Source organism: Brugia malayi (assembly GCF_000002995.4).
Source record: "Brugia malayi strain FR3 genome assembly, contig: Bm_v4_Chr3_scaffold_001, whole genome shotgun sequence".
Lineage (NCBI taxonomy): Eukaryota > Metazoa > Nematoda > Chromadorea > Rhabditida > Onchocercidae > Brugia > Brugia malayi.
The window spans coordinates 4234306-4260816 of record NW_025062477.1 but is presented as its reverse complement, the minus strand read 5'-3'; the positions used below and the strand labels follow the sequence as shown (position 1 = coordinate 4260816).

At 21.7% G+C, this 26511-nt stretch overlaps 1 protein-coding gene across 1 annotated transcript; it reads right to left on the bottom strand.

Annotated features, from left to right (window-relative positions):
* Nucleotides 1–3458: 3458 nt before the first annotated feature.
* Nucleotides 3459–25246, bottom strand: Bm3009 (Plexin repeat family protein; the record flags this gene model as incomplete). The annotated part of the gene is made up of 15 exons (XM_043079948.1): nt 3459–3542; nt 3906–4005; nt 4337–4529; nt 4834–4953; nt 5298–5422; nt 6015–6232; nt 6524–6667; nt 6798–6955; nt 7339–7567; nt 7791–7985; nt 10332–10471; nt 13699–13924; nt 15311–15419; nt 17091–17181; nt 25102–25246. The coding sequence occupies 15 exons, from the start codon at nt 25244–25246 to the stop codon at nt 3459–3461; spliced, it is 2277 nt and encodes a 758-aa protein (XP_042935882.1).
* Between the last annotated feature and the right edge of the window lie 1265 nt (nt 25247–26511).

Here is a 26511-nt window from a genome sequence, read left to right as displayed (position 1 = left end):
AGAAAACGAAAATTTGTAAACATTAATTTGATGTGTTTAATAAAAAGCTTTTCATGAATTCAAAAACTGTGAAACATTTATCATTAGCATAGAGATTTAATAATGAATATATGGTTTGACTTAAGTTGACTTATTTTCTTGAATTATTGTTCTTTTTTTTTTTTTTTTTTTGTTTTCATTTAATAACATTCGGTACCACATTCTCACTTACACAATAGTTTGTTATGAAAAACCAATGATATTTTTATAATATTACTCTTTCAAAAATATTGTTGAATTGTTGTACCTTGTAAATATCATTCGTTTATGTTCTCAAAGATTTCAGCTTTATTGTTCATATATATATGTATTTGATTTATACATACGTCTTTTATATTATTTATTTGGCACTTATAGCAATATTAATTGTTTTTAAATCGTTTTTTTTTTTTCTTTTTTTTAATATTGCGTGTATTATATATCTCTCATACAATCTCACACTTAGGTAGGTCTCGTGTAATCTTAACCATCTTTGTTTAAATTCGTCGATATTATTTTATTTATATATTTTATGGTTTTTATTGCAATATTTCTCTCCAATTATTTATTTTATTTTGCAATTTTGAATCATTTAGATTCATTTTTATATTTTTGCTCTGCTTTACTCATTTTGCCTTTTTATTTCACTATGTGCATACAATTTTTTGCACATGTTTTTTCTTTTTTTTTTTGTTTTTAAGTTGGCTTTAGCGAAAGATTTTAGGAACTGAACTTTTTTTCTAAGTGTATTTTCTTTTGCTAAATAACTCGGTTAATACTGAGAGTTTCGCCCAAATGTACAATCTTTAACTGTCAGTTATTATCATGAGACACCTTTGTTATTCATACTGTCATTGGATGAGTGATCAAGTTGTAGCATAGATTACTTTCTGATCATTTTCGAAAAAGGTAAAAATTCATACCACTTATTAAATTACACTTCATAATATTAGAAGAACACATATATGCATTAGAGTTTCAAGATAAAAGTGGGATTCTTGAGCAGCAAAATATATATATTCAAGGTAATCATCGATAAAAAAAGAAAATTTTGAGTGGATTTATTGTTCGAGATTAAATATTTATTTAAATTTAAATGGATTTTCTTTTTTGAAATACTATTAAATGAGAATAGCAAGTGACTAGTGACAACACTTATATGACATCCTGCTATATTAAATTTGTAATTCCTCTATGCATTTATTTTCATTTTTCTCATTTTGCTAAACAAATTTGATTCATATTATTTCTTCCTTATTATCATCACATCTCTATCAGTGCTACATCAGTGGCTTTCAGAAATGTTTTAGCTATTATCAAAGATCATCAACACTTTGCTGCTATTGTATCCTACGGCTTTTTCTTTCTCTCAAGCTATTTTCTCTCAAGCGAAATTTTTATCAAATTTTGCATTTCATTTATTTTGGAAAAGTTTTTTCATTCTATATTACTAAAATATTTATGCGCTTGAATGATAAAAAAAGAGTATAAATATTTTTCAAACTATTAATAAATTCATTTCAAAATAATTTTTGTTCACTTAATTTAATTTATTCATTTTATCTCAATTTTCATTAATAAATTTGCGGAGATTTTAATTGTCCAGTTTTCATACAAAATTATGTTAACAAAAATAGGTATTAGCATTAACAGTATTACCATTCATTTTGATATTTACAAAACTTAGATGAAAACAATATGTAGTGGATAGGAAATTATAGGAAAATATGATACGATATATGATATTAAATGGAATTCTTTTTATATTTGAAAGGGTAGAAGAACAGATCAAGAAATATAAGGTTGGTTTGTTTACTTGATTACCTTGATTACTTTGATCCTTGATTAACTGAGATTTTTCCTGTGATCGTTTCTTCATTCTACCGTATATCCTTCAATTCCAGCTGCTCTTTTCTTATCTCACTTCCTTTCTCATTTTGATACATGTGGGAAAGTAGAAAATAAATGATAATTAAATTTTTATTTTATTTTTTGTTCTTGCTTCGAAATCCTAATAATCATGTTGTGGGGTACAGTATATGCACTCCACGGGATACGGTATATGGTCGCGCACGCAGATACGGTACACCTGCATGTAGTAGTAGAAGCATTACAGTACATAACATAACACATTTATATACAAACATATGAGAACTAATGTCCAACGAAAAGTATATTTCAGCAATTTTATTCACTTCATTTATTTTATGATACCAGCAAATTTACAGTATTAACATTCAATCAAGCATGAAGATATGCAATTTATGTATGATCGAATAGAAAAAATTAAAACTGCAAATTCAAATCAAGTTTATCTTATTCTAAGTTTACCATAATTTCAGTTCTTTTTTTTTTTTTTTTTTATTGCTTTTTTGTGATTAGGTTGTCCTTGTAAACTTTGAATTTTCGAAACCTATAATCAACTTCTAGCAATAATTATTGTATTTTGGTATGAAATAAGATTTATTTGAAATCAGGAAAACGTTTTAAAATTATCAGTTTTATACATAAATTCATTATTTTACAATGTTTGATAATTTTATCAATATTTTTGTATAATTGAATACAAAATTGAATCAATTATAGATGGAAAACTTAAACAAACACCAATACGTAATAACAATATAAATTCAGAGATTATCTTTATTTACCGATTTAATTTACCGGAACCATAAAATTCACTACTATTTATTATTAAAAAATAAATTAGGATTAAATCAAAACACAGCAAATGAAAATTATATATACAACATGTTTTTTTTTTTTTTTCAACAAAAAAATAACACTTTTTTGTTTCATTAAAATTAATTTTGAAAAAGGAAAACATTGACTAAACACTGTGTCCAAATTTTATAAATTTGATATCGAAATCCTTTTTTTTTTTTTTCCTTTTCTTTTTTTTGAAGTCATAAAACTTCAAACAAATTATGCCTCTACATGCTTATATTAATATACGGAATTTTAATAAAGATGATCTAAATCAAATATTTTTACTAAAACGACTAAAAGTTGGAAGAATTTCAGAAATTTCATTTAAAAATTCATTTTATTTGTTAGAAGTTATGATATCGTTTATATTTCACACAAAATCAAAAAGTTATTTAAAAGAAGTAAAAGCTATTATATATTTATATATATATATATATATTACCCTCTTTACCCTGATTAATTAATTAACGACCAATGAATACCATTTGAGGGTAAAAAATGAATGATCTAATATTAGTTTAAAATACTAACTCAAACTAATTGCCTCAATTTTTTTTTCCTTTTTTATTTCATTTTTTTTTTTTTTTTTTTTGATTATTTCTTTTCCATATTTTGTTATTATTATAGAATTTCAATATTAAACTTACTGAAAAATGCGTGAAGGTATAATACGAATGACCCGCAAATTGGTTTGAAAGTATATTTTAAACAAAGAAATGAATTTAAATTTGCTACAAATAAATTTGATTAGGCCGATGAATTTTTGATTGCTTTAATTTGTCTTTAAATGACGATGAATGTGACAAATCTTCCACCTAGAAAATAACATATTATAATTTATTCGTCTTTCATTTTCTTGCTTTTCTCTTTAAATTTGATAATTCTTCATTTAATTTAATTCCAAATTAATCTAATAGATTTTAAATTATTTCATTATAAATTTGACTATAATGAATGTATAAATGATTTGAAATGATTAAAAATTATGAGACAAAATTTCTTTTGAACAAATTTGATATTTTTTAATTACGAATAAATTTGCAATTATATTTTACCAAATATTCAAGATATTTTTTAAACATCATTTATAATATTTACAACTAAAATTTAAAATACTTATGAGGAATGTTTTTTTTTTTTCTTTCAAATAGATATTTAAAGTAAAAATAATAACAAACCATAAGCGATATGGGCGAATCTGATCGTAATGGTATAGCACCGCTAAATTTTGATATTGATTCATATGCATTGATAATGCTTAACGATGGTGATGATAATCTAAAATTTGCACATTAGAAATAATTTTAGGTGTAATTTTAATGATAACAATAATAATTCAAATAGATTTTTCATTTTAACCTTAAATTTGATCTAATAGTAGGGTATTAGATAATTGAAATAGTATTTTGAAACGTTGCTCATGAGTAATTTATCGTTGCAATTTTGGTAATAAAATTTTCCTAAATATATTCCATCTATTTCAAATGTTTGATATAAATTTAATTTGATAATGTTTAAAAATTTTATATTAAGTTTTGATAGAATTTTTATGTTTTAATAAACTATTTGAATAATTTATATTAATGATAATGGATATAAATCAAATTACCTGGTACCAAAGATCGGTTGAGGTGTAGTGGTACTAAATGATTGACATGATGAAGACTTTCCTTTATTTGATAATTTCCAACGATAATATAAGTTTCCAACAAAAAAACCAATAAATATTGCAAATGTTGCAATGGAAGCACAAAGTATTGGCAGAAAAAAACTATGTTCAATTAATGAATATGCAGTCGATTCTGTAAATTTTTCCTTTTTTTCCATAATTAAATTCAAAAATTTTCAAAACAAATAAATTAGAACGGAAAAAAGTTTAAAAATTACAATTTTTATTAAATTTTTAGTGATATGCAAAAGAAAAACCAAATAAAATAAACTTTATTATTTAATAATTGGTTCAAAAAAAAAAAAAAATTTTACAACTTTTATCACTTATTTATAGCTATTTTTCCTTGTAAAAAAAAACAATAAAAATTTAAAAAATTTTTGCTTACAGCAAAATAAATTAAATTTTAAAATTTGTTTGTAAGTAAAAAAAAACACCTGCAGTAACACGGAATGAATTACTAGTGGAAGCACAAACCGGAATTGACTTCTTTTCTTCACACGAACAATTTTTACTGATTGCTGCCGAATTTGATAATGGAAGAACATATGATATATCTTTAAAAAAAAGAAAAAAAAAGTGAAATTTCTGACATGCAAATGCAGCACTGTAACATTATCGTATCTGGTAAGACTACCATATCCGAAAATACAGTAGTCCAGCACACCGTACCCAGTGGATTTATCGTTCACAGCAATACATTAATCTAGGATATCGTATCCGTTTTTTTTATTAATGCTATCATAGCTAAAAATTTACCAATTTAATTCTGTAAAAGATTGACTTAAACTAACTGTTCATGCAAACATGAAAGCTTACAACTGTTTGCAATTAATTGATCGAAAAAGTTATTTACAAAATTATGTGAAACAATAAAATAATAATAAATTTTAATGATTACCTTGTAAAGGTTCCTCATGTTCATTAACAATCGATGGTATAATATCAAAATTAAAAAAGTGTTGAAGTTCGGTAAAAGTACCACAACCCTGTGTATCGCCTGTTATAACTTGTTGTTCATATAATCTACAGTGATATTAAATTAGTTAAAATATTGATGCTAAAAATTATCAAATATTTTAAAAATTAATTTTGGAAAATTCATTTAGAAAACGAAATAATTTCATTTTTTTAAATCTTTAATTTGCATAAATAAGTCATGTATGAATAATTTTATATATTAAAATTGTATAAATAGTTTTATATATTAAAATTGCATATTTGTGTATATTATTTATTTGTTTCTTTACGATGAAATAATTATCACTAATACACTATAGCCTTTAACGCCCAACAGAAAATTGTGAATTAATTTTGAATACAAAATCATAATTATTAATTAATTAGCACAATCATATGTTTATGATGAATAATTCTTATTGACGAGTACGATTATTTCTTTATGTTTAGCATTTTGGCGCTGTTCGAACAATCATTTTATTTTTAGCAAAGCTATAACAACCATTTATTAGCTGCTTTTCAATAGTTCAGTGCTCTATGACCTTTCACCTTTTATAACAGTCCTAAGAATATAAACTTTTCTCGACTACATTCACAAAAATAATAAATATTAATATGTAATCAAATTGAATAATACAAAAAATATCAAAATACATACCCATTTAAATTATTATTTAATAATATACATTTCTTAGCTTCTAAATCCCATGCGCAATGTGGATCACGTAAAGCGACACAATCAGTACACGTCTCAAATCTATTACACTGCGCTAGCGGAACACGTACAACAGATCGTTCACTAACAGCTATTAAATATCTTTCAACAGATAAATCTTTCATATTTCCCTGATATATCATCATATTTTGAATTGGTTCCTGTCAAAGTAATAATAAATAAGTTAGTAATAATAATTAAGTAATAATAATTAATTTTGTAAAAAAAATTTTTAATACTTATAATTAATAAATTATTAATGGTATTTTCAAAAAAAAAAAACTATTAGCATAGCTTTTTTAATTAATATTATTTTTAAAAATTTTGAATTTCTATTTTCTTTTTTTCAAGAATTTTTAATTTAAATAATCAAAAATGTCAAAAATTTGTTAATTTAATAGTAGAATTTTTTGAGCAATATATTTCATTCATATTTTTAATTATGAACTTACATTAGTAATTTGAAATGTATAAATATGATGAGATGGTTGCTTTGCGGTAGTTTTGGTGCCAGCTAAATTTACCATTTTGAAAATATTACCTTGATCGGTACCAATAAATATAACATCATATAAATGTCCATCAACTGCTTTCACCTATAATTAATTTTGCTATATATAAAATTTTACAAACGGTTTTGCTAATTTTTTTTTAGCCAAAATTCTGAATTAAACTCAGTTAAAATTCATATTGATCGATCGATTGATTGATTAAATTAAATTATACCTGAGCATCAATGACAATTTGTGTAAAATGATCCAAACCCGTATGTATTGCAATTGGTGCACCAAAATAATTTGGTATAGCTTCATTCATTAGCGGATTAGATCGGGCAAATGCTACCGCTTCTTCGGGTAGCAGACGTGAATTATTTGCACATTTACCTGAAATAAAATTTTTTGGGTATATAAATTAGAAAACAGCAGAAGAATTTGTAAATTTTTAATGTTTGTAAAAAATTTAAATTTGAATCAAACATTTTTCATACATTAATACATCTTATAGCATAAACCACTCTACTGCTTCAAAAATTTCTAACTTGACCTAATCTTCATTTTTGTAATTTCAAACTTGACCCAGTTTCAAATTATGAAATTCTTAACTTAACCCAATCTCGAATTATAAAATCTCTAACTTGACCTATTCTTAATTTATATAACCTTCAATTGGATCAAATTGTAAATTATAAATCTTGTGCTTTGATCAAATTTTAAATCACAAAATTTCTAAAATTAATATTTGTAAAATAAAAGTAAGGTCAAATTACCAGGTCGATATTTTGAAGTATCACTATAAAGTGCACTCATCCATAATGATTGTGAACTACTTCGATCACCATATTTAGATTCCGAGAAAACATCATTAATTTGTTGAATATCAAAAGCGCAAATGGCTGATGATGAGATGCCAGCTAAAGGACTACGAAATACTGCATAGACTAACTGTTTCATCTTTAATAAATGAAAGCTATTTACCGGTGGCGCAATAGCTTCTATCTGAAATATACCGCAAGATAGGCGGCTTAGTTCATACAAACACAGAATAGCAATTTTGTTTTTTTTTTTTTTTTTTTATTTTTCTTAACAAAACAACAATAATTATTGTTTATTAAAGTTCTGTGAATTTAAGATAAATAAATTATTGAATTTGGTTAAAAAAAAAAAAAAAAAATTTAGTGTAACTCTCGAGTAATAGTTCACGTTTCACGTAACTACTAACTTGATCAAAATAAAATGGATAATGGCCTGGTATGGAACAATTTAGCCGAGCTTTTACAAATGATGTCCATTCATTGGAATATGGTCTTGGACCGCCATTATCCGATCGACAAAGTCTAGCAACACGTGAATATATGGCACCGTCATTACAACATTCACGTTCCACTGCTTGTTCACGGAACCAAATGTATACATACTAAAAATTTGAAATGAATTACAAATAAAACAATCAGAATTTTGAAACTGATTACACCTAATAGTTAGTTGATTGAGTGAAAATAATTGAAAATTATTTAGTAATTTTATGAAAGATTACTTCCTGGAACAGATCAATATTGACTGATTTATTGATACATTATGGAAATGATGTGAAATTGATTTAGCCGGAATGAATCTTTCAAGAAACAAAATGTTTATTTGTTCGTTTAAGAATGATGTGGGAATTCATTGACCGGAACAAATGGAATATTCTCAAGAAAATAAAGAGAAAGAAAACAGAAGAAAGAGAGAGAGGGAGAGAAGGTAATTCCAATAATAGAAGGGAATTTTCATTTTGGTAATAAATATCGAATGGTAGAAAAAAAAAGTTACATTTGTCGGGGAAAAATTTTACCTATCAAGAGAGATTATCATATGTAAAAAATAATCTTTTTATTATAATTATTATGTATCACTATATTTATATTATCATTATTGCTTATCGTTATATTGTGTTATAATTATTACTTATTATACTATTATATTAAGATTATTAGGTATCATAGTGCGGTATTATAATTATTGCATATTTAGCGTATTATATTATTAGACTACAAAAAGTAATGTTATTTTATGATAATAAAAATTTAATTCGGATGCATAAATATGGAAGAAAAAGACGGTGAAAAAAAATATATGATAATGGTATTAACAATAGTGATAATAATAGCAATAATGATAATGATAGCACTATTAACAGTAGTAATAATGGTAACAATAATAATAATAATGATGACAATAGCGATGATGATAGTGATAAGAATATTAACGCTAGTAATAATGATAACGATAACAATAATAATGATAGCAGAAATAATAGACAATAATTAATATAAAATGAATCTTATTTCTTACTTTTTTATTTTTTTTTTACTTTTTGGTTTTGCATACTTTTTCAAGCAAAAAAATTTTTTCTGCTTCGAATAGTTATTAAATAATTACATGATCGTATTTTTTGAAATTAGATTTTAATGATAATAAAAAACTTTTATTATTATTATTATTGTTACTATTATTATTATTGCTATTATTATTTAATTAATTATATTATACCGAAATGCTTTCCTTCAATGCATATACCATTTTAAATTTCACTTATATTCATTTATTGAAAAATTATAAAAAAAAAAATTTCTAAAAAAAAATTATAAAATTCAGTGTTAGCTATTATTACTATTATCACTTTTACAATTACGATTATCATTAATTATTAGCAAAATTTTTCAAATATTGAATTACTATCTGCTTCATAAAATTTCTTATTTTAATAATAATTTCGTCTTTTCTTTTATTTTTTTATTTTGTCTTTTTAAAGCTACAATAAAACATTGTTTAAAGCAAGAAAAAATTGGAAAGCTATAAAATTCAGTATAACTTTTAAAAAGACAAAAAAAAAAAGCGAAAAATAAAGAAAGCAGAAAAACGTTTTTACAAAATAAAAGTTAAAATAATTTTTATAAAAGTTAAAAAAATTTGTTATCAAAAAAAAAAAATTCTTTTACACAATGAAAAGAGCAAGACATAATAAAATTTTAATTTTTAAAAAATAAAAAAAAAAAAGTTTATCTGAAAAGAGAAAAAAAAATTTGATTGTTCTCTTGCATTTTTCATTTTTTCTTTATTTTCATAAAATAGATAGCATTCAATAATATCGTTTAACATAAATGAATGAAATGAAATGGAAATAGAGAAGAGGAAAAAACCGGTTTTCCGGTTTTTTCTTTTTCTTTATTTCTTCAAGTTAAAATCCTTTATTGTCTAGCAAAATGAAAAAGTATTATACATTTCGATTTGAAAAACGAACAACAGCGAATAATAAATGACTAATTTTTTTGGTTAAAAGAGGAAAAAATAACAGTTAATTTTATTTGCTCATTTTTTAAACTTTTTTAAAATTTAACATTTTTCATTTAAAAAAAGAAAATGAAAAATAAAAAATAAAATTTTAACTTTCAATTATTAATTGAATTTTGAAATTAAAAATATATATGAAAGTCGTTTCTTTTTTCCTCTCTCTCTCTTTGTTTGCTTTAAGAGAGAGAGGGAGAAAGAGAGGGCTTATTGATGTATGAATGATTTAATTTTAAAAATTATTAATTTCATATCAAAAAAAAAGGAATGATAAGAGGGAAATTACAACTGATATAACAAAAATAAGTATTTTTATAATTTTAGACTTAAAAAAATGAAAGAAGATAAGATGAAAAGAAGTAAAAAAAAAAGTTTGTTTAAAATTTAAATCTAATTTTTCCGTAAATTTTTATAAAAAAAAATTAAAACTTACTTCATTATCACGAAATGAACCAACAAAATTTGGTTCATTAAGAAATTTTACATCATTTCGTTCCGTACGAATACCCAAATCAATCATTTTTGTAATATTTCGTCGATGGATCAAAGGATCAGCACCCGAAAAATCTGATACTGTAATTTATTCAATTAAATAATAGCTTTCAAAATTAGTTAAATTAATTTATCAAAAATTAAAATTATAAAGCAAATTAAATGAGATATGCTCGAAAGCAAAAATCTTTTAAGAAATAATAAAAATTTATTCAAAAAAAATTTAATTTCAAATTATTAATTGTTAAAAGTAATTCAAAGCTATTTAGTTATTATTAATTAATTAAATTTTTAAGTTTAATTCAAAAAATTATTAAAAAATTTTTATCAAATTGAACACAGAAAACAAAAAAAAAAAAGAAAAAAAAGAAATAAATAAACAAATGTTTGAGTTTTTTTTTTTTTGCAATGAAAAAAGGAATAATATAAAAATTTAAATTATATATAAAATATATAAAATTTAATTTAAAACCAAAATTCATTTTTAAAATTTAAAGAAAAAACTATTAATTTTAATTTAAAAAATTTTAAATTTACCATTATACAATTGTTGACACACATTAAGAAATGGTAAATTTTAATGTGACAAAAATTTTATAATCAAATATAGCAATTTTCCTATTTATTACTTTTCGCTTATAAAACATTAAATGCAAAATATTTATTTAAATTATTCAAATTATTATATTTTTTTCATCGTTTATAAAATGTTTATTTTTTTTTTCTATTTTTTAATTTGAATAGTTTTTTTTTTTCAAATAAACTTTTTATTGTTGTTGATAAAATTGTTAATTAATATTTCGATGAGCAAAATTTTTAAATTTGTGCTTTGGATAACAATTTAAAAAAAAAAAAAGAAAAAACGATGAATAAAAATTAAAATTATTTCATTTTGCAAAGTGTCTTTCGAATCATTCCATTTGTTCTTTTTTTATTTTTATTTTCTGTGATATTTTTGATGGTATATTCGGGAAATGTCATTATTTTTTATTTTTTATTTTATTTTTTTTAGTAGGATATCGGGAAAAGTTTAATTTTAAAATCTAATCTTTGAAGGACACTACTGGAAAAGGAAAAGAAGAAAGAGATGTGATAGATTGATCCTACCATATACGTTTGAAATGTCAAAAAAATTTATTCAAATTTTTTTTTTCGTCTTTTTTTTTTTTTTTTTGGAAATTAAATTTAAATGAAATACATAGGAGAGAAGAAAAACGAATTCATTTATTTTGTAAGTATGGAAAATTTTTGAAATTAAAACTTAAAATTTTGCTAATTCATAAAACGAAGAAAAATTTTTAAAATTAAAACTTAAAATTTTGCTAAATCATAAAATAAAGAAAAACTATTAAAATTAAAAATTGTAAAAATATTTTTGCATTTTAATTTTATCCTTACAATATTTTAAATCATTTTAAGATAATAATTTTTAATATTTTCACTTTCACTTTATTTACTTATAAAGTTTGAAAATATAAATGCTTTCTATTTATTAACAAATATTATTGCCTCTTTCAATTTAATGAATCAAATGGAATAATAAAGTGACAAACTACTTTGTCAAATTGTTTATTGACCTTCGCGCAAATGGACATTTTTGAAGTAGTCAAAAAGTTATTAATGAAAAGTGAAAATTTAATTTAATTTAATCATACACTCTAGAAAATTATTATCTTTGTCAAAAACTATTATTTCTAATCAATTCGTAATAAACTTAGAACTAAACTTTTATATTAAAGTAATTTACTTCTTTATTTTTCTTAATATAAATTTTAATAATTAATAAAATAATTTATAAATTTTAATATTTATTAAAAATTATACATTATTATTATTATACAAATTAATAATGAAAACTTTGATAAAATTTTGAAAAATTTTAAATTATCATTAATTTTTTTTTTGTTCGTTGAAATTATTAGCAAATTTATGCACAATTTTATTAAAAACAAACATTATAATTAGTTTTTTCCATAAATTAAAAATTAAATTTGTAACTGCAAAAAAAAAAAAAAATTTTACATTCCGTAAAAAAATGGTTTTGGAAATGATTAAAAAAGCTATTGTTCATTGTGATTGTTAAAATTTAAGAATTTAATTTTAATTTATGTATCAAATTTTTTTAATCAAATTTTTGATTGAATTTTTTTTTGTCGTAATGCAATTTGCAAAAACAATTACTTTTTTTTTTTGAAAATAAAAACAAGTTTTGATAAATTTATTAATACTTAATTTCTGTATCGTTTTTTTTTTTTTTTTTGCTTCATTTTTCGTAATTTTTGAAATATTATAATTTGTTTTCTTTTTTGCTTTCTTTCTTCTTTCCGAAGATAACAAAATAATTTACATTTGAAAATAATATTTACTTAAATGATCGATGCAAATACTATAAATTCCACGAATGAATTCAAAAAGAAATGTATAATAATTCAAAAATTTAAAAATGAACAAAAAAAAAAGAAATTAAATTTTGAAAATTCAAAGATTTAATTGATATAAAAATAAATTAATTAATAAAAAAATCCAAAAATTGATAACGATTTCAAAATATATCTCCCATAATTAATTGTTTTACTCAATTCTTTTTTTTTTCGATTATTTATTAGCCAACTAAATTACGGGTTAAATTTTCTAAAAATGCCCGAAACTATGGGAATGTTATTGTTGTAATTTAGGATTTAAAAATGAACAAAAAAAAAAGAAATTAAATTTTGAAAATTCAAAAATTGATAACGATTTCAAAATATATTTCCCATAATTAATTATTTCACTCAAATCTTTTTTTTTTTTCGATTATTTATTAGCCAACTAAATTACAGGTTAAATTTTCCAAAAATGCCCGAAACTATGGGAATGTTATTGTTGTAATTTAGGATAAAAGGGGAAAGTTGTTGTTTGATGACAGTAATTTAATTCATTTCGTTAACATTTTTTAAAATTTATATGAAATTCCCAAGGTTACATACCTCTAAATGGTAAAATAACCACAAATCGATCAACAAAGTTATTTACCCAATAAAAAATTTGTTAAAACAAAATTTTTAAAAATTCATATTTCATTTTTTTAATCATTTGTTAATTTAATAAAAAACAAAAGGATAGGATAAAAAAAAAAAATTACCTGTAATCATTTCTTTTTGTAATTTTTTTTAAATTAAAAAAAAAAAATTATGATAATTTTAAAAATAAATCATAATTTCGTTCTTTTTTTTTTTAAATTTAGAAACTTTTGAAAGGTTAATAAAATAAAAAAAAGTTTTGCAAAATTTTAACAAAAAAAAAGATTTATTATCAAAAATAATTATTACCTGTTCCAGCATACAATAGATCATCATCTCGAAGAAATGTTGAATTATGATTTGGATCATACGGTACAATACCGAGTCCGGAAAATTCTAAATTTTGCCTATATTCATCATATTTTTCCGGTTCATATTTTCGACACATTGGTTGAAATGCATTGGTACCACAAATTAAAATACTTTGATCATTATTATGTTTAGCTAGAATACGTACATAATTATGACATAGATCCTGAAATTTCAAAATAAAATTTATTTAGTAAATAAATAAATTTAAATTTTGAAGAAAGCAAGAGAGAGAAAGAGGGAGAGAGAGAGGGAAAGTGAAAATTATTTTTTTGAAATGTTTTTTAATTTTTATTATTTAACAAACAAAAAAAGAAAAAGGATAAGAAAGAAAGTAATGAATTGTAGATATAAAATTCTCGAGGATATTTTATAATTTTTATCATTTTTTTTCTATCTTTTCTTCAAATTAAAATTTCCGTTTCTCATAATTTTTTTTTTAAAAAAAACTTAAATTTACGAAGAAGCAAAAAAGTGAAATTGATCATTTCAAAAAAATATATACATATATAATTACAATTAGTCGGAACATTTTTTTTTCTGCATGATTAATCATGCTGAACGGATATTTTTTTCCGTTTTCGTTTTTTTTTTCCGTTTTTTTTTTTTTTTTTTTGGTTGGATTTTGTTATAATATCGTAGATATTATAATATTTATACAACGAAAGAAGAAAAATCTTTTTCAAAGTTATTTTTTTTTTAAAAGATATTTTAGGATTATTGAATTTTACTTAAATTTTCCACTTTTCCAATTTTTATTTCTTTTTTGAGGCAAAAAAAAAAATTATTCTAACTTATAAAATAAATCAAATTTTCAATTGAAATTTACAACTGAAAACACAGCAATCAATCGTTTGTGATAAAAGAAGAAAGCATTTGAAATTTTCAATTTTCAAATTAAATTATTTTTCAACTTTGGAAATTTTCAAAAGCCTTTGTAATCGGAATGAAGGAATGCTTGATTATCTAACTTTTAACAACTATTCAAATCAAAATTTAATTATTTTTTAAGAAAAATATTAAAAAAAAGGAAAAAGAAAAACTTTCATTAAGTTTAACAGAAAATTGAATTACATTTGAAAATTTGAAGAAAATTTTTAGGCAAAAAATTTAATTTCTGTCAACAAAATTACAACAATCATAAATTTTTGCTTCTCAATTTATTATCACTATTATCATTTTTTATTATAACTATTATCATTTTTTATTATCATTATTATCATTTTCTTTATTATCACTATTATCATTTTGGCTATTATCTTTTTTTTATTATCGCTATTATCATTTTTTTATTATCACTATTATCAATTTTTTTATTATCACTATTATCATTTTTTTTATTATCACTATTATCATTTCCTTTATTGTCACTATTATCATTTTTAATTATAACTATTATCATTTTCTTTATTATCATTATTATCATTTTTTTATTATACTATTATCATTTTCTTTATTTTATTATCATTTTTTATTATCATTTTCTTTATATTATCATTATTATCATTTTGGCTATTATCATTTTCTTTATCATCACTATTATCAATTTCACCTTTGATTTTCCCTTCATTAAACATTCCTTCACGACACTTTCCTTTGATGGCCATTTAATTGAATGTATTTCGGTGAATGTTTCAATGCTAATATTATATACAACATCTCTGTAAAATATTTAATTAAATCTAAAAAAAAAATTCAAATTAGCAATCATAAATAAAATTTTTATTTAAATAAAATTATCATTCAAAAAATTTTCTTTATCATATCAAAGAAAAGAATTTTAAAAATTTTGCATTGAAAGTTTATAGCTTTTATCATTTTGATCAATAATAAATAAAAATAGCATAAAATTTAATTTAATTTTAAACGTATTTAACGTGTTTGACGTGAAATGAAAAATAAATAAATAAGTGAAATAATTAAGTTATAATATAAATATTTTAAACATATTTTATTTATCACATAAATTAAATGAATAGCAACAAATGCAAAAAAAAAAAAACATTAAAATTAAATTGAAATTTGACTAATTTTAGTCTATCAAAGATTTTTCCACTCTAAATTTAATTGAAAATTTCAATCATCAAAAAACACACAATGAAAATTTATCAAAAATTGTAAAATCATTTATTACAGAAAAGGATACATTCATACAATTGCTAAAAAAAATTTTTCACTTCTTTTTAGATTAATTAATTAATTAATTAGCTAATCATTCGATCACATTGCAACAAATTTTTTAACAGAATTGAAAAAAAAAAAAAAAGAAATTTAATTAATTTAAATAAATCGATACAATATCTGTAATATGTTGTTATACAATAAAAAATTTGTGTAATTTTATTTTTTAAAAAAAAATTTTTCAATATTTATTTTTAATTTAATGTAAAACTGATAAGTAGTACTGATAATTATAATTATCTGTGATAAATCTATCATTTTTTATAGGCTAATTCAATTAATTTCATATATAATAATGCTTTATTAATAAAATTGTAAAAAAAATTTTTCCTAAAAAAATTAATTTTAATACAAACATTTTTTTCATCAGATATATATATGCTTAATTCATTTTTATAATCTAAAATAATTTAAATATTTTTATTTAACTAAAATTTGCAAAATTATTAGCGCAAAAAAATTTACAAATATATTTTTTAAGGAAAAACAAACTGAATAAATTTTAAAATGATGTAAAAATATTAAATATAATTTATTCTTAAATTATTAAATTATTACAGTGCTATTATCAACAATATTTTTAATTCTAATTCAAAAAATCATAATTTCCCTTTTCTGATAAATAATAATAATAATTAATAAATAATAATAACACTGTAAAACATTTCTATACAAATACTATTTATAATATCAACAATTTATTATAAAATATTTTTTATTAAATTTTATTATTGAATAAAAAAATTTTGCCTTAATAGCATTTTATACAATTTATAAAAACAATTAAACTTATTTATATTATACACAAATTGGTAGGCAATAAATGATAAAATTTAGTATTTTTTTTGGTTTAATTATCACATAAAAATTAAATTTTTAATAAAATAAAATTTAAATTGAAAATAAATGCACAACAAAATTTTAAATTATTTTATTATATTAAAAAAAAAAAAAAAAGGAACGAGTAAGAGTGTCAAATGATTGTGACAAATTATTGCATAAATCAAAATGTTACGATTTTAATTTGCTATGGTTTTTAGTTTTTTTTTTTTTTTAAAAATTTTATGGCTTTTAGTTTTTTTTTTTTTTTTTAAACTCAAAATTAAAAAAAACTAAAAACGAAATGAATTGAAGAAAAGAGGGTTAATTACCTTGCACCGATTAGTAAATGATTACCATCTAAATCAAGAAGTTTGAAATAATCGGATGTTGATGAATTACCAAATCGAAGTACTGATGGATCTAAAAAACAGAGAAAGGAAATAATCATTTAATCAATTTTATTTAAAAATTTTATAAAAATAATTTTTCTAAGAATAAAAAATTTTTTCTGCCATTTTATATTTTATATCTCTAACAGTGATTTGTAAAAATTATCATTTAATCATATCATTTCAATCACTTATCACTTAAAATACTAGTAATAGTGACGCGTAAAATTTCACGTTACAACTTTTGATGTTTACGTTAACTTACGTCTTACACGTAATGATAGTGGCAAAAAAAATTTGAGTGATTGAAATTCTACTTGTAAAAATTAACGATTAATATTTAAATTTTTTTGACCGAGATGTAAAAGATTTGATCTAATGTGATCATTACTTTATTGCTACTAGTGGTAGAGTATAATAAAGAAGAAATCAAATAATCATTGATTTAAATTTGAAATTAAAAGAATTTGAAATAAAAGAAATTAAAAAAAAATTTTAATTGTTAATTTGGAAAAAAATTGAAGAACTCAAAGAAATAAAAATTTGAATGAAATCTCAGCTTTTAGCATTATTAATTTAATTTTTTTCCACACGCAGTTTCTTTCTTTTTTTTTTTGTTACATTTAATAACCATTTAAATTTAAATTTAAATTAATAATACTAATATTTTGCAAACGAAAAGTTAATTTTAAATTCAAATTTCAATTAATAATACTAATATTTTGCAAAAAAAAAAGTTAATTTTGCATTTTTAAATTTTATTTCTTGTTATCAAAATTGTTTATCAGTGAAAAAAATCTAAAATAAACAGAATGAAATTATTGTTGATAAATTAACACTTCGCAAATTTTTTTTTTTTTTTATTCTATTTTATTTTCATTTCTAATTTGTTTTACAGAAAAAAGAAAACAAATAAACAAACAAACGATAAAATTTTTGATTGAAATTTGTAACAAAAAAAAAAGAAAAAAAATGCAAATTTACAGTGTTTGAAATGTTAAATGTGTTTTTTGAGTGATAATTTTAGATAATCGAATTAAAATGTTTAATTTTTTGTAAACAAAAAAAAAAAAAAAATAAATAAATTAACATTTCGTCTTTTAATATAATTAGTTATATATTAAAAAATGATTTCTAATTTAATTTTTTAATTTTAACTTTTTACATTTTTAAATTAAAATCTTAAATTTGAATTTACTTTTCGTCTCAAATTATACAAATTATATGGTGCCGGATTAAAAAATATCCGGAAATTGTTTTTTTTTTTTTTTGTTGATAGCAATTTTTCATTTTTTATAATTAAATAAATCCCCAATACTGGATTTGGAGATTTTTCCTTAATCAAATTTTTAAATTTTTTTAAAATTTTCAGTTCATTTTGCTACTGTCTCTTTTTTTTCAAAAAAAATTTGTTTTCTTTTTTAAAAAAAAAAAAAAATAAAATCAAGATTTAAGATTTTTTTTTTATTTTTCTAAGAAGGAATTATTTGTATTCTTTTCCATTTTCATTAGACCCATTGATCTCTTTTTTTTAGCATTTTTAAATTTTATTTTTTTTTTTCGTAGATTTTTTTTTATAGGATTTTTTAACGATTTATTTTCTGTCCTAAATTTCAAGTTGATTTGAATTTTTTTTTTTTGTTTATAAAAATTCAATGTCAACCGTTCAATATGTTATCTTATATGTAATCAAAAAATAAACTACTTCTTACTGTTTCTGATAAACATATTGATAATATCTCTCTGATAATATATCATAGCAAAAGAGTGTGTATAATGCTTATTGATCAACGAACAAACTGCAAATTGCATGTACAATAAGTAAATGACCTTGTAAAATTGTCATTGGTAGATGTCATTTTAGCAAGGTTGACACACAATGCATTCACATTTGACCTTCTCTTCATTTTAGATCTTTTGGAATAATTTCAGTGAGAAAAAAAAAAATTAATTCTAAATTACTCACTGGCAAATTTAACTTTAAAAAATTAATGATTTTATCGTTTCTGAAAAAAAAAATTTGCATTAACATTGCAAAATATAATTATTAATGTTAGTGAACAATTTGTTATTTAATATTAAATTATTAACATTTAATCATAAATAAATTTAATAATTTAAAGGAAAAAAAAACAGAAAATAAAATATAAATTTCTTATCAAATATAGAAAATTTCATTTTGAATTTTTATTCAATTGAAATTTGATAATTAATTGATATTAGTAAAATGTTTCATTTTTCTTTGTAAATTACACAATACAAAATGTTAAATTAAAATATAAAAAATTTTCAAAGTTAAATTTTTTTTTTCCTTTTTAGTTTTACATAAAAAGAAAGAAAGAAAAAAAAAATTTTTGCATGAAGTAAAGAGTAATTATTACATTTTACGATTTCTTTAATTCTACCACAAAACGAAAAAAAAAAAAAGTTCAATGTCATTTTTTCATTTCTAATTTTCATTTCTAATTATGCTAATATGATGAAAAAATAAATTTTTAAAGAATCAATTAAAAAAATGAATGCAAATAATAGCAATAAATAAAAATTAATGGAAATTTTTTATTAATTTAATTAATTTCCAATTAAATAAGAGATTTATTCTAAACATTTTTAACATTATGATAAGTTATTATGCTAAATTTTTTTTTCATTTATTATCATACTTCTACCACTTTTCTTGTCTTTTTAATTAACTTCAAAAGGTCAAACAAAAAAAATAGATTAACTTTTTGACCTTTTGACCTTTTTGGTGATCAAAAACAAAAAAGAATTTTCCAACATTTTACTTCCAACATTAACACTTTCCTATTTTGTGCATTTTTCCTTTACTTTTTCAAACTATTTTATTTACTTTATTTACTTATTAAATTTTTATTCAAATATTTAATTTAATTAAATGATAAATATAATTATTATTTTCTTTTAAATCTTTTTTTGCTAAAGAACCATTTTAATTTTTGTAATTTTCATTTCTTTCTTTTTTTTTTTTATTTTGTTAATTTCAAAAAAATAAAAAAAAAAATTAAAATGAGGACAATATGTCAAACTTCATCAGTACATCAAATTTTATAAAATTAATCAATGATTTGAAATTTTAGAGCATTTTAACCTATTTTTTTCTTTTATTCTAATTTATAAATTCTCATTTTGCTTTTTTTTTGTTTTTTTTTTAAAAAAAAAGAATCCAAAAAAGATATTTAATGTATAAAATGAAATTATAACCAATAAAAATATCTTAATACTCTTAATTTTAACTTGAAATTGAAACAAATAACATTTTTATAAGAAATAATAAATTTTTTTAAATCAATTATAAATGATATATTAATAAATTAATAATTAAGATAAGTTATTGATCGTATATTAATGTGATAAATTAATTCACTAATGTTATCATTTTATCAATTTATCATTTCTTATTGATTGTTTTTATTGTTATTACAATTTTATCATTGTAATATTATAATTTTTTGCATATTTTAGGATTTAATTATTTTATTTTTATTTTTATTGGACTTAATTATTAGCTAAATAGCTTTTTCCCCAATAAATTTCACTCATTTGTTTATTTACTAATTAGCTTAGACAGAAAAAAAGAAAATAAATTTTATGCATAATTTTTTTTTTTCGTTTGTTTGTAATTCATGAAATGTTGGCTCTAATTAGTTAATTTAATTTTAAAAAATTTTAAAATTTAAAAAAAAATAATGTAAAAAATTTAAAAATTTTGAAGTTATTAGACTAGAAGTAACCTAAAAATCTAAAATTAATACTTACTTACTTACTTAATGATATTTAATACTTGTATAAATGCTTAGATATTGTATTAAATTCAGATAATTATCAAACATTCCTCTTTCCCATTTTTATTCTCTTATCACATTTTTATCACTGATCAAATTTAGTTTCTCGGGAATGAAAAAATCCCGAAAATTTACAAAATTGTAATATAAAAATGCATAATAATTGCTATATAAAAGATATTTTAGGTCATTTAAGATGTAAAATTTTCAACAATTCCGCTCTTATCACTATATTTTATCAAAATTAAAGTTTTGCAAAGTTCAAAATTCAAATTCTCCTCACATTTATCATGTAATTTAACAAATATAAAATTATTCAAAAAATGAAATTTTAAATTTGCAAATAAAATTTCATTATACAAAATACAAAATGATAATTAATAGTAATAAAATAATTAGCATAATTTTTTCTTTTCCATTTTAAAATTTAAAAAATGGCATAGCGGAAAAAAGAAAAAAAGAAATAATTAGTTTCAATCAAAAATTATTTGCTAAAGAATTGTAAAATTCATTTGAAATAATTAAGCTATAAGAATAAAAATAATTAGTCCAAAAAAGAATAAATTTGCTAATTATATTTACACAGCGATAAATTTAAGGTTATTAGGAAGAATTAAAAAAAAAAAAATGGAAATGAAAAAATTGAAAATTTTCTTTTTTTTTAATTAAAAAGTCAAAAAAAGTTTTTTTAATTTAATTAAACCTTTCTTAGCCTTTTTTTTATTCTTTTCTCTTCCTTTTACTGAAATTAAAATTAATAATTGAAAAGAAAGAAAGAAAGAGCAAGCGATTATGTCAAATTTTAAATTAATTCCAATTATCAATAAAAATTTTTTTTATTTCCTTCACAAGAAAATTTCATTTCTTTTTGCTAATTTCAATTAATTTCAAAAATTTTATTTAGCAAATTTTTACATAATTAAGCAACAGCATTTAGCAAAATTAAATTTAATTAATTAAGTGTAAAACTTAAATTTCAACGTAACGTCACGCAATATTCTGTAAATTTTTTTTTTTAATTTTCGAATATTTTTCTTTTATAAACAAATATTTCAGTCTACTTTTTCCACACAAACATTAATTGTCTAATTTACTGCTACGTACGTGTATACACGTACGTAAATATTTCATATGCGTTTGATAGTTTATATGAATGCATTACTTTTCAAATACTCTATCATATTTATATAGTTTCAATTTTTTTTTTTTGCTAAATTTCTATAAATTTTAGCTAATTTTGAAATTTAGCAAAAAGAAATTATATTGAATAGATGGGATTTCAATTTTAGTATACAGTACGGCAATAGGAATGGTATAATTGAAATTACAGTAAAATTATAGCTGAAATTTGCTTGAAGGTCATTTTATAGAAAGGTCAACAAGTTGAAAATCGAAATGACCTTTATTTTTTAACCCTCATTTTTTCATCCAATAAAAAAAGTCCGTGCAAAAAAAAAAAAAAAAAAGACTTCAATTAAAATATTAAACACAAATTTTTAATTTAATTAAAAAAAAAAATCATTGTAATTGAAAATTATAAAGCTAACAATGCTAAAAATAGTATCAATAGTAATGCTTCTTGGATATTTTAATGCTTTTGTTAATTTAATAATAATAATAGCAGCAATAATAGCAATAGAAGAAGAAAAAGAAAAAATGATAATCGACAATAACAGTAGTAATAATAATGATAACAGTGAATGATAATAATAATAGTTATATCATTATTATTACGGTTAATAATTATAAGTGATAATAATAACAACCAGCAATAATAATTAATAATAACAATAGCTGTGAATAATGTTGATAAAAGTTGTTGTGATATAATCAATGATAATTATAATTAATAATAATAAACGATGATAATGATAATAAGTAGTATAATAATAATATTAATAATAATAATGAACATTTATTATATTCTAAAATTTGAAATAATTTTTCATTTCAATTATAATCATTTCTGTTTAATGCATTACATTAATATTTTCAACAATTTCAATAAGTGACCATTTCAAATTTGATTTCAGGAAGGAAACGAAGATTACACTTATTGAATTGGAATAATGGATATGAAATGAGATGAGGTAAGGTGAGGTGAGGTGAGGTGAGGTGAGGTGAGGTGAGGTGAGGTGAGGTGAGGTGAGGTGAGGTGAGGTGAGGTGAGGTGAGGTGAGGTGAGGTGAGGTGAGGTGAGGTGAGGTGAGGTGAGGGGAGGTGAGGTGGGGGGGGGGGGGGGGGGGGGGGGGGGGGGGGGGGGGGGGGGGGGGGGGGGGGGGGGGGGGGGGGGGGGGGGGGGGGGGGGGGGGGGTGAGGTGAGGTGAGGTGAGAGGTGAGGTGAGGTGAGGTGAGGTGAGGTGAGGTGAGGTGAGGTGAGGTGAGGTGAGGTGAGGTGAGGTGAGGTGAGGTGAGGTGAGGTGAGGTGAGGTGAGGGGAGGTGAGGTGAGGTGAGGTGAGGGGAGGTGAGGTGAGGTGAGGTGAGGTGAGGTGGGTGAGGTGAGGGGGTGAGGTGAGGTGAGGTGAGGTGAGGTGAGGTGAGGTGAGGTGAGGTGAGGTGAGGTGAGGTGAGGTGAGGTGAGGTGAGGTGAGGTGAGGTGAGGTGAGGTGAGGTGAGGTGAGGTGAGGTGAGGTGAGGTGAGGTGAGGTGAGGTGAGGTGAGGTGAGGTGAGGTGAGGTGAGGTGAGGTGAGGTAAGATGAGGTAAGGTGAGGTAAGGTGAGGTGAGGTGAGGTGAGGTGAGGTGAGGTGAGGTGAGGTGAGGTGAGGTGAGGTGAGGTGAGGTGAGGTGAGGTGAGGTGACATAATCAGATGTTACCTCACCTCACCTCACTCATTTGTTAACAAATTATTCATTTATTTCATTCAGCAAAAAGAAATTTAAGTGAATTTTTTTTAAATGAGTGACTATTTGAAGTAATAATTTAAATTAACGATTATCGATTATTTAAATATTTAAATAATCGATAATTAATGCTTTTGAAACTTATAACTGCAAGAAATTACTATTGTAAGAATTTTTAAATTTTTTTTGAAATTTAAAAAAAGTTATTGAATTTTAGAATTACATAATATGAATGTACAGACACACACACAAACAAACACACACATATACACAGACATATGTACATATCCAATTTCTTATTGTTTCTCATATTTTGACAATGTTATTCGACCTCATTCAATTTCACAAAATTCAATACTTATGTATAAACACACACACATACATACAGGTAATTATTCACTCTTCACCTTTTTCTATACACACACACACACACACACACACACACATACACACACACACACATACACATACACACACACACACACACACAGACATATTAAAGGACAATAATAGTGGCAATTGTAGAAGAAATGAATGAATGAATGAACCGTTTGCAGAAATTATGAATTTTCTTCTTAAATATTTATAATAGAAGAAAAAAGTTTATTTATTTAAAATGAAAATGAAATGAAATTTGAAGTTTGCAATGAAAATTGACATCAAATAAATTAATTTTTAACAATTTCACACATAGAAATGTTTTCTTTCTTTGAGAAAAGTTATTTTGAAGATTTTCATAACATTCATAAATTTTATTTCATTTTTTAAAATTTGGAAATTAAAATAATAATTAAAAAAGCAATACAAAGAAAATTCCAAAATTTATGCTTTATTTATGTGAATTTAAAATAATTTCACACATTAAAAAAAAAGAAAAAACATTTCTAATACAAATTATATAAATCATTTATTTTGCATTAAAAAAATTTGCATATAGAAAGTATCAAACGAAAAGAAATGACAAATATCTGTTAGAATTGAAAATATTTTGTGCAAATTTATTTTTATTTGTTTTTTCTTTCAATAAAATATAAAAATGTTATATTTTAAATATACTTTAAAACTTAATTTAAAACTTTTTTATGTTTTTGAATAAACTAATATTTAAATTCAAATATTGCATTATTTTATCGCAGAAAAAAGATATTTATATATCAAATTAATTGATAAATATTGATATTTGTATTAAATTATACTAAATGAAAGATGAAATGAAGAAAATAAATTCTGACGGAGTTAAAAATAAATTTTAAATTAAAAAAAAAAATGGAAAATTTTTAAAAGAAAACAAAAATCTGACTAACCATTAAATAATGAAATCTTAACTGGTTGACTGATATATCCATCATTAGAACTGATAATATTACCATTATCAGTAACCAATTCAGCAATTACTGATACAGAATTAAGCAACCATACGAGAAATGAATGAAAATTTTTGGAATGCATCGAGAATTTCGATGTACAATCAATCATTTATCCATTAAATGCATTTTTTTTTTTTCTATAAAACAAAAATATTTGAATTGAAAAAATTGAATATCAAATGATAACAGTACTTAAATATAAAAATAGAATTAAAATGAATGATTTAAATAATCATTTTAAATAAGATAAAACAATTAAAATAGTACAAAAATGTATTTTATAGAGAAAATATGAAGAAAATATTTTAAAATTTAAACAAAAATTTAAATTTAACTAGTAACTATATTTGTTTATTTTTCCTAAGAATGTTAATTTATTTTATTATACAATGTATCGTTTATGGTTATCGAAAATAAATCAACAATTGTCACTTTTAAAAGGATTAAAAGTTACACAAACATTTGAGTGCTATGAAATGTTTTATTGAATTAACTGAATTCTCCTCAACTTTTTAAAGAAGTATCAGAAATTGAAAAATTGAACTTAGTAATTTATTAATTTCCTATAAATTTAGATATCTTTATTGGCTGTAATCATTATTATCACTTCTTATCATCTGTATTATCACATGTTATTATCATTTTTTTTCTTGTAGGAAGTGATTAATTAACAGCGATTTGCTCATATCAACATTTCCAATTAAGTATTAATCTATGATTAAGCTCATACAACAGTATCCGGTAAAACTACTAGCAATCACCTGGTTAAATATGCATTCCTGATCCGGAATACTCAATGATTTTTAATTTCATATATCATCACAATTTATTTATTATCACAGATCAGATCACATAACAAAATCAGATTGGTAATTTTGTAAAAATTTACCAAAGTATTTTATTTGAAATAAAGATCCAACAAAATTGTTACTTATTTACTATCATAACAAAAGTATACTTATTAATTCAAGTACTAAATTGTAACATATGATATAATAATAATAATTATTATTGTTATTCAACATAGAGAATGTCATATAAAAGTGGCAATAGTAGAAATTTCCAATTGTCAACAAATAAAATGACAAATATTTGCTTGAAATTGAATTATTAATATTAAATGAATGAATTTTAGTTATTTATAGTTTGAAATTGGTATAAAAAAATAAAAAAATAAAAAAACGAAAAAGTTAAATATTCGCTATTTCTTTTTGAAATTATTTCATTGTACATTTATAAATATATGTATGAATGTAATAAAACATAAAAGGAAATGTGAATAAATTAAGAAATTAAAATATTGCTATTTTCGTAGAAAAATTTAAAAAAAAAAAAACAATAATGGCA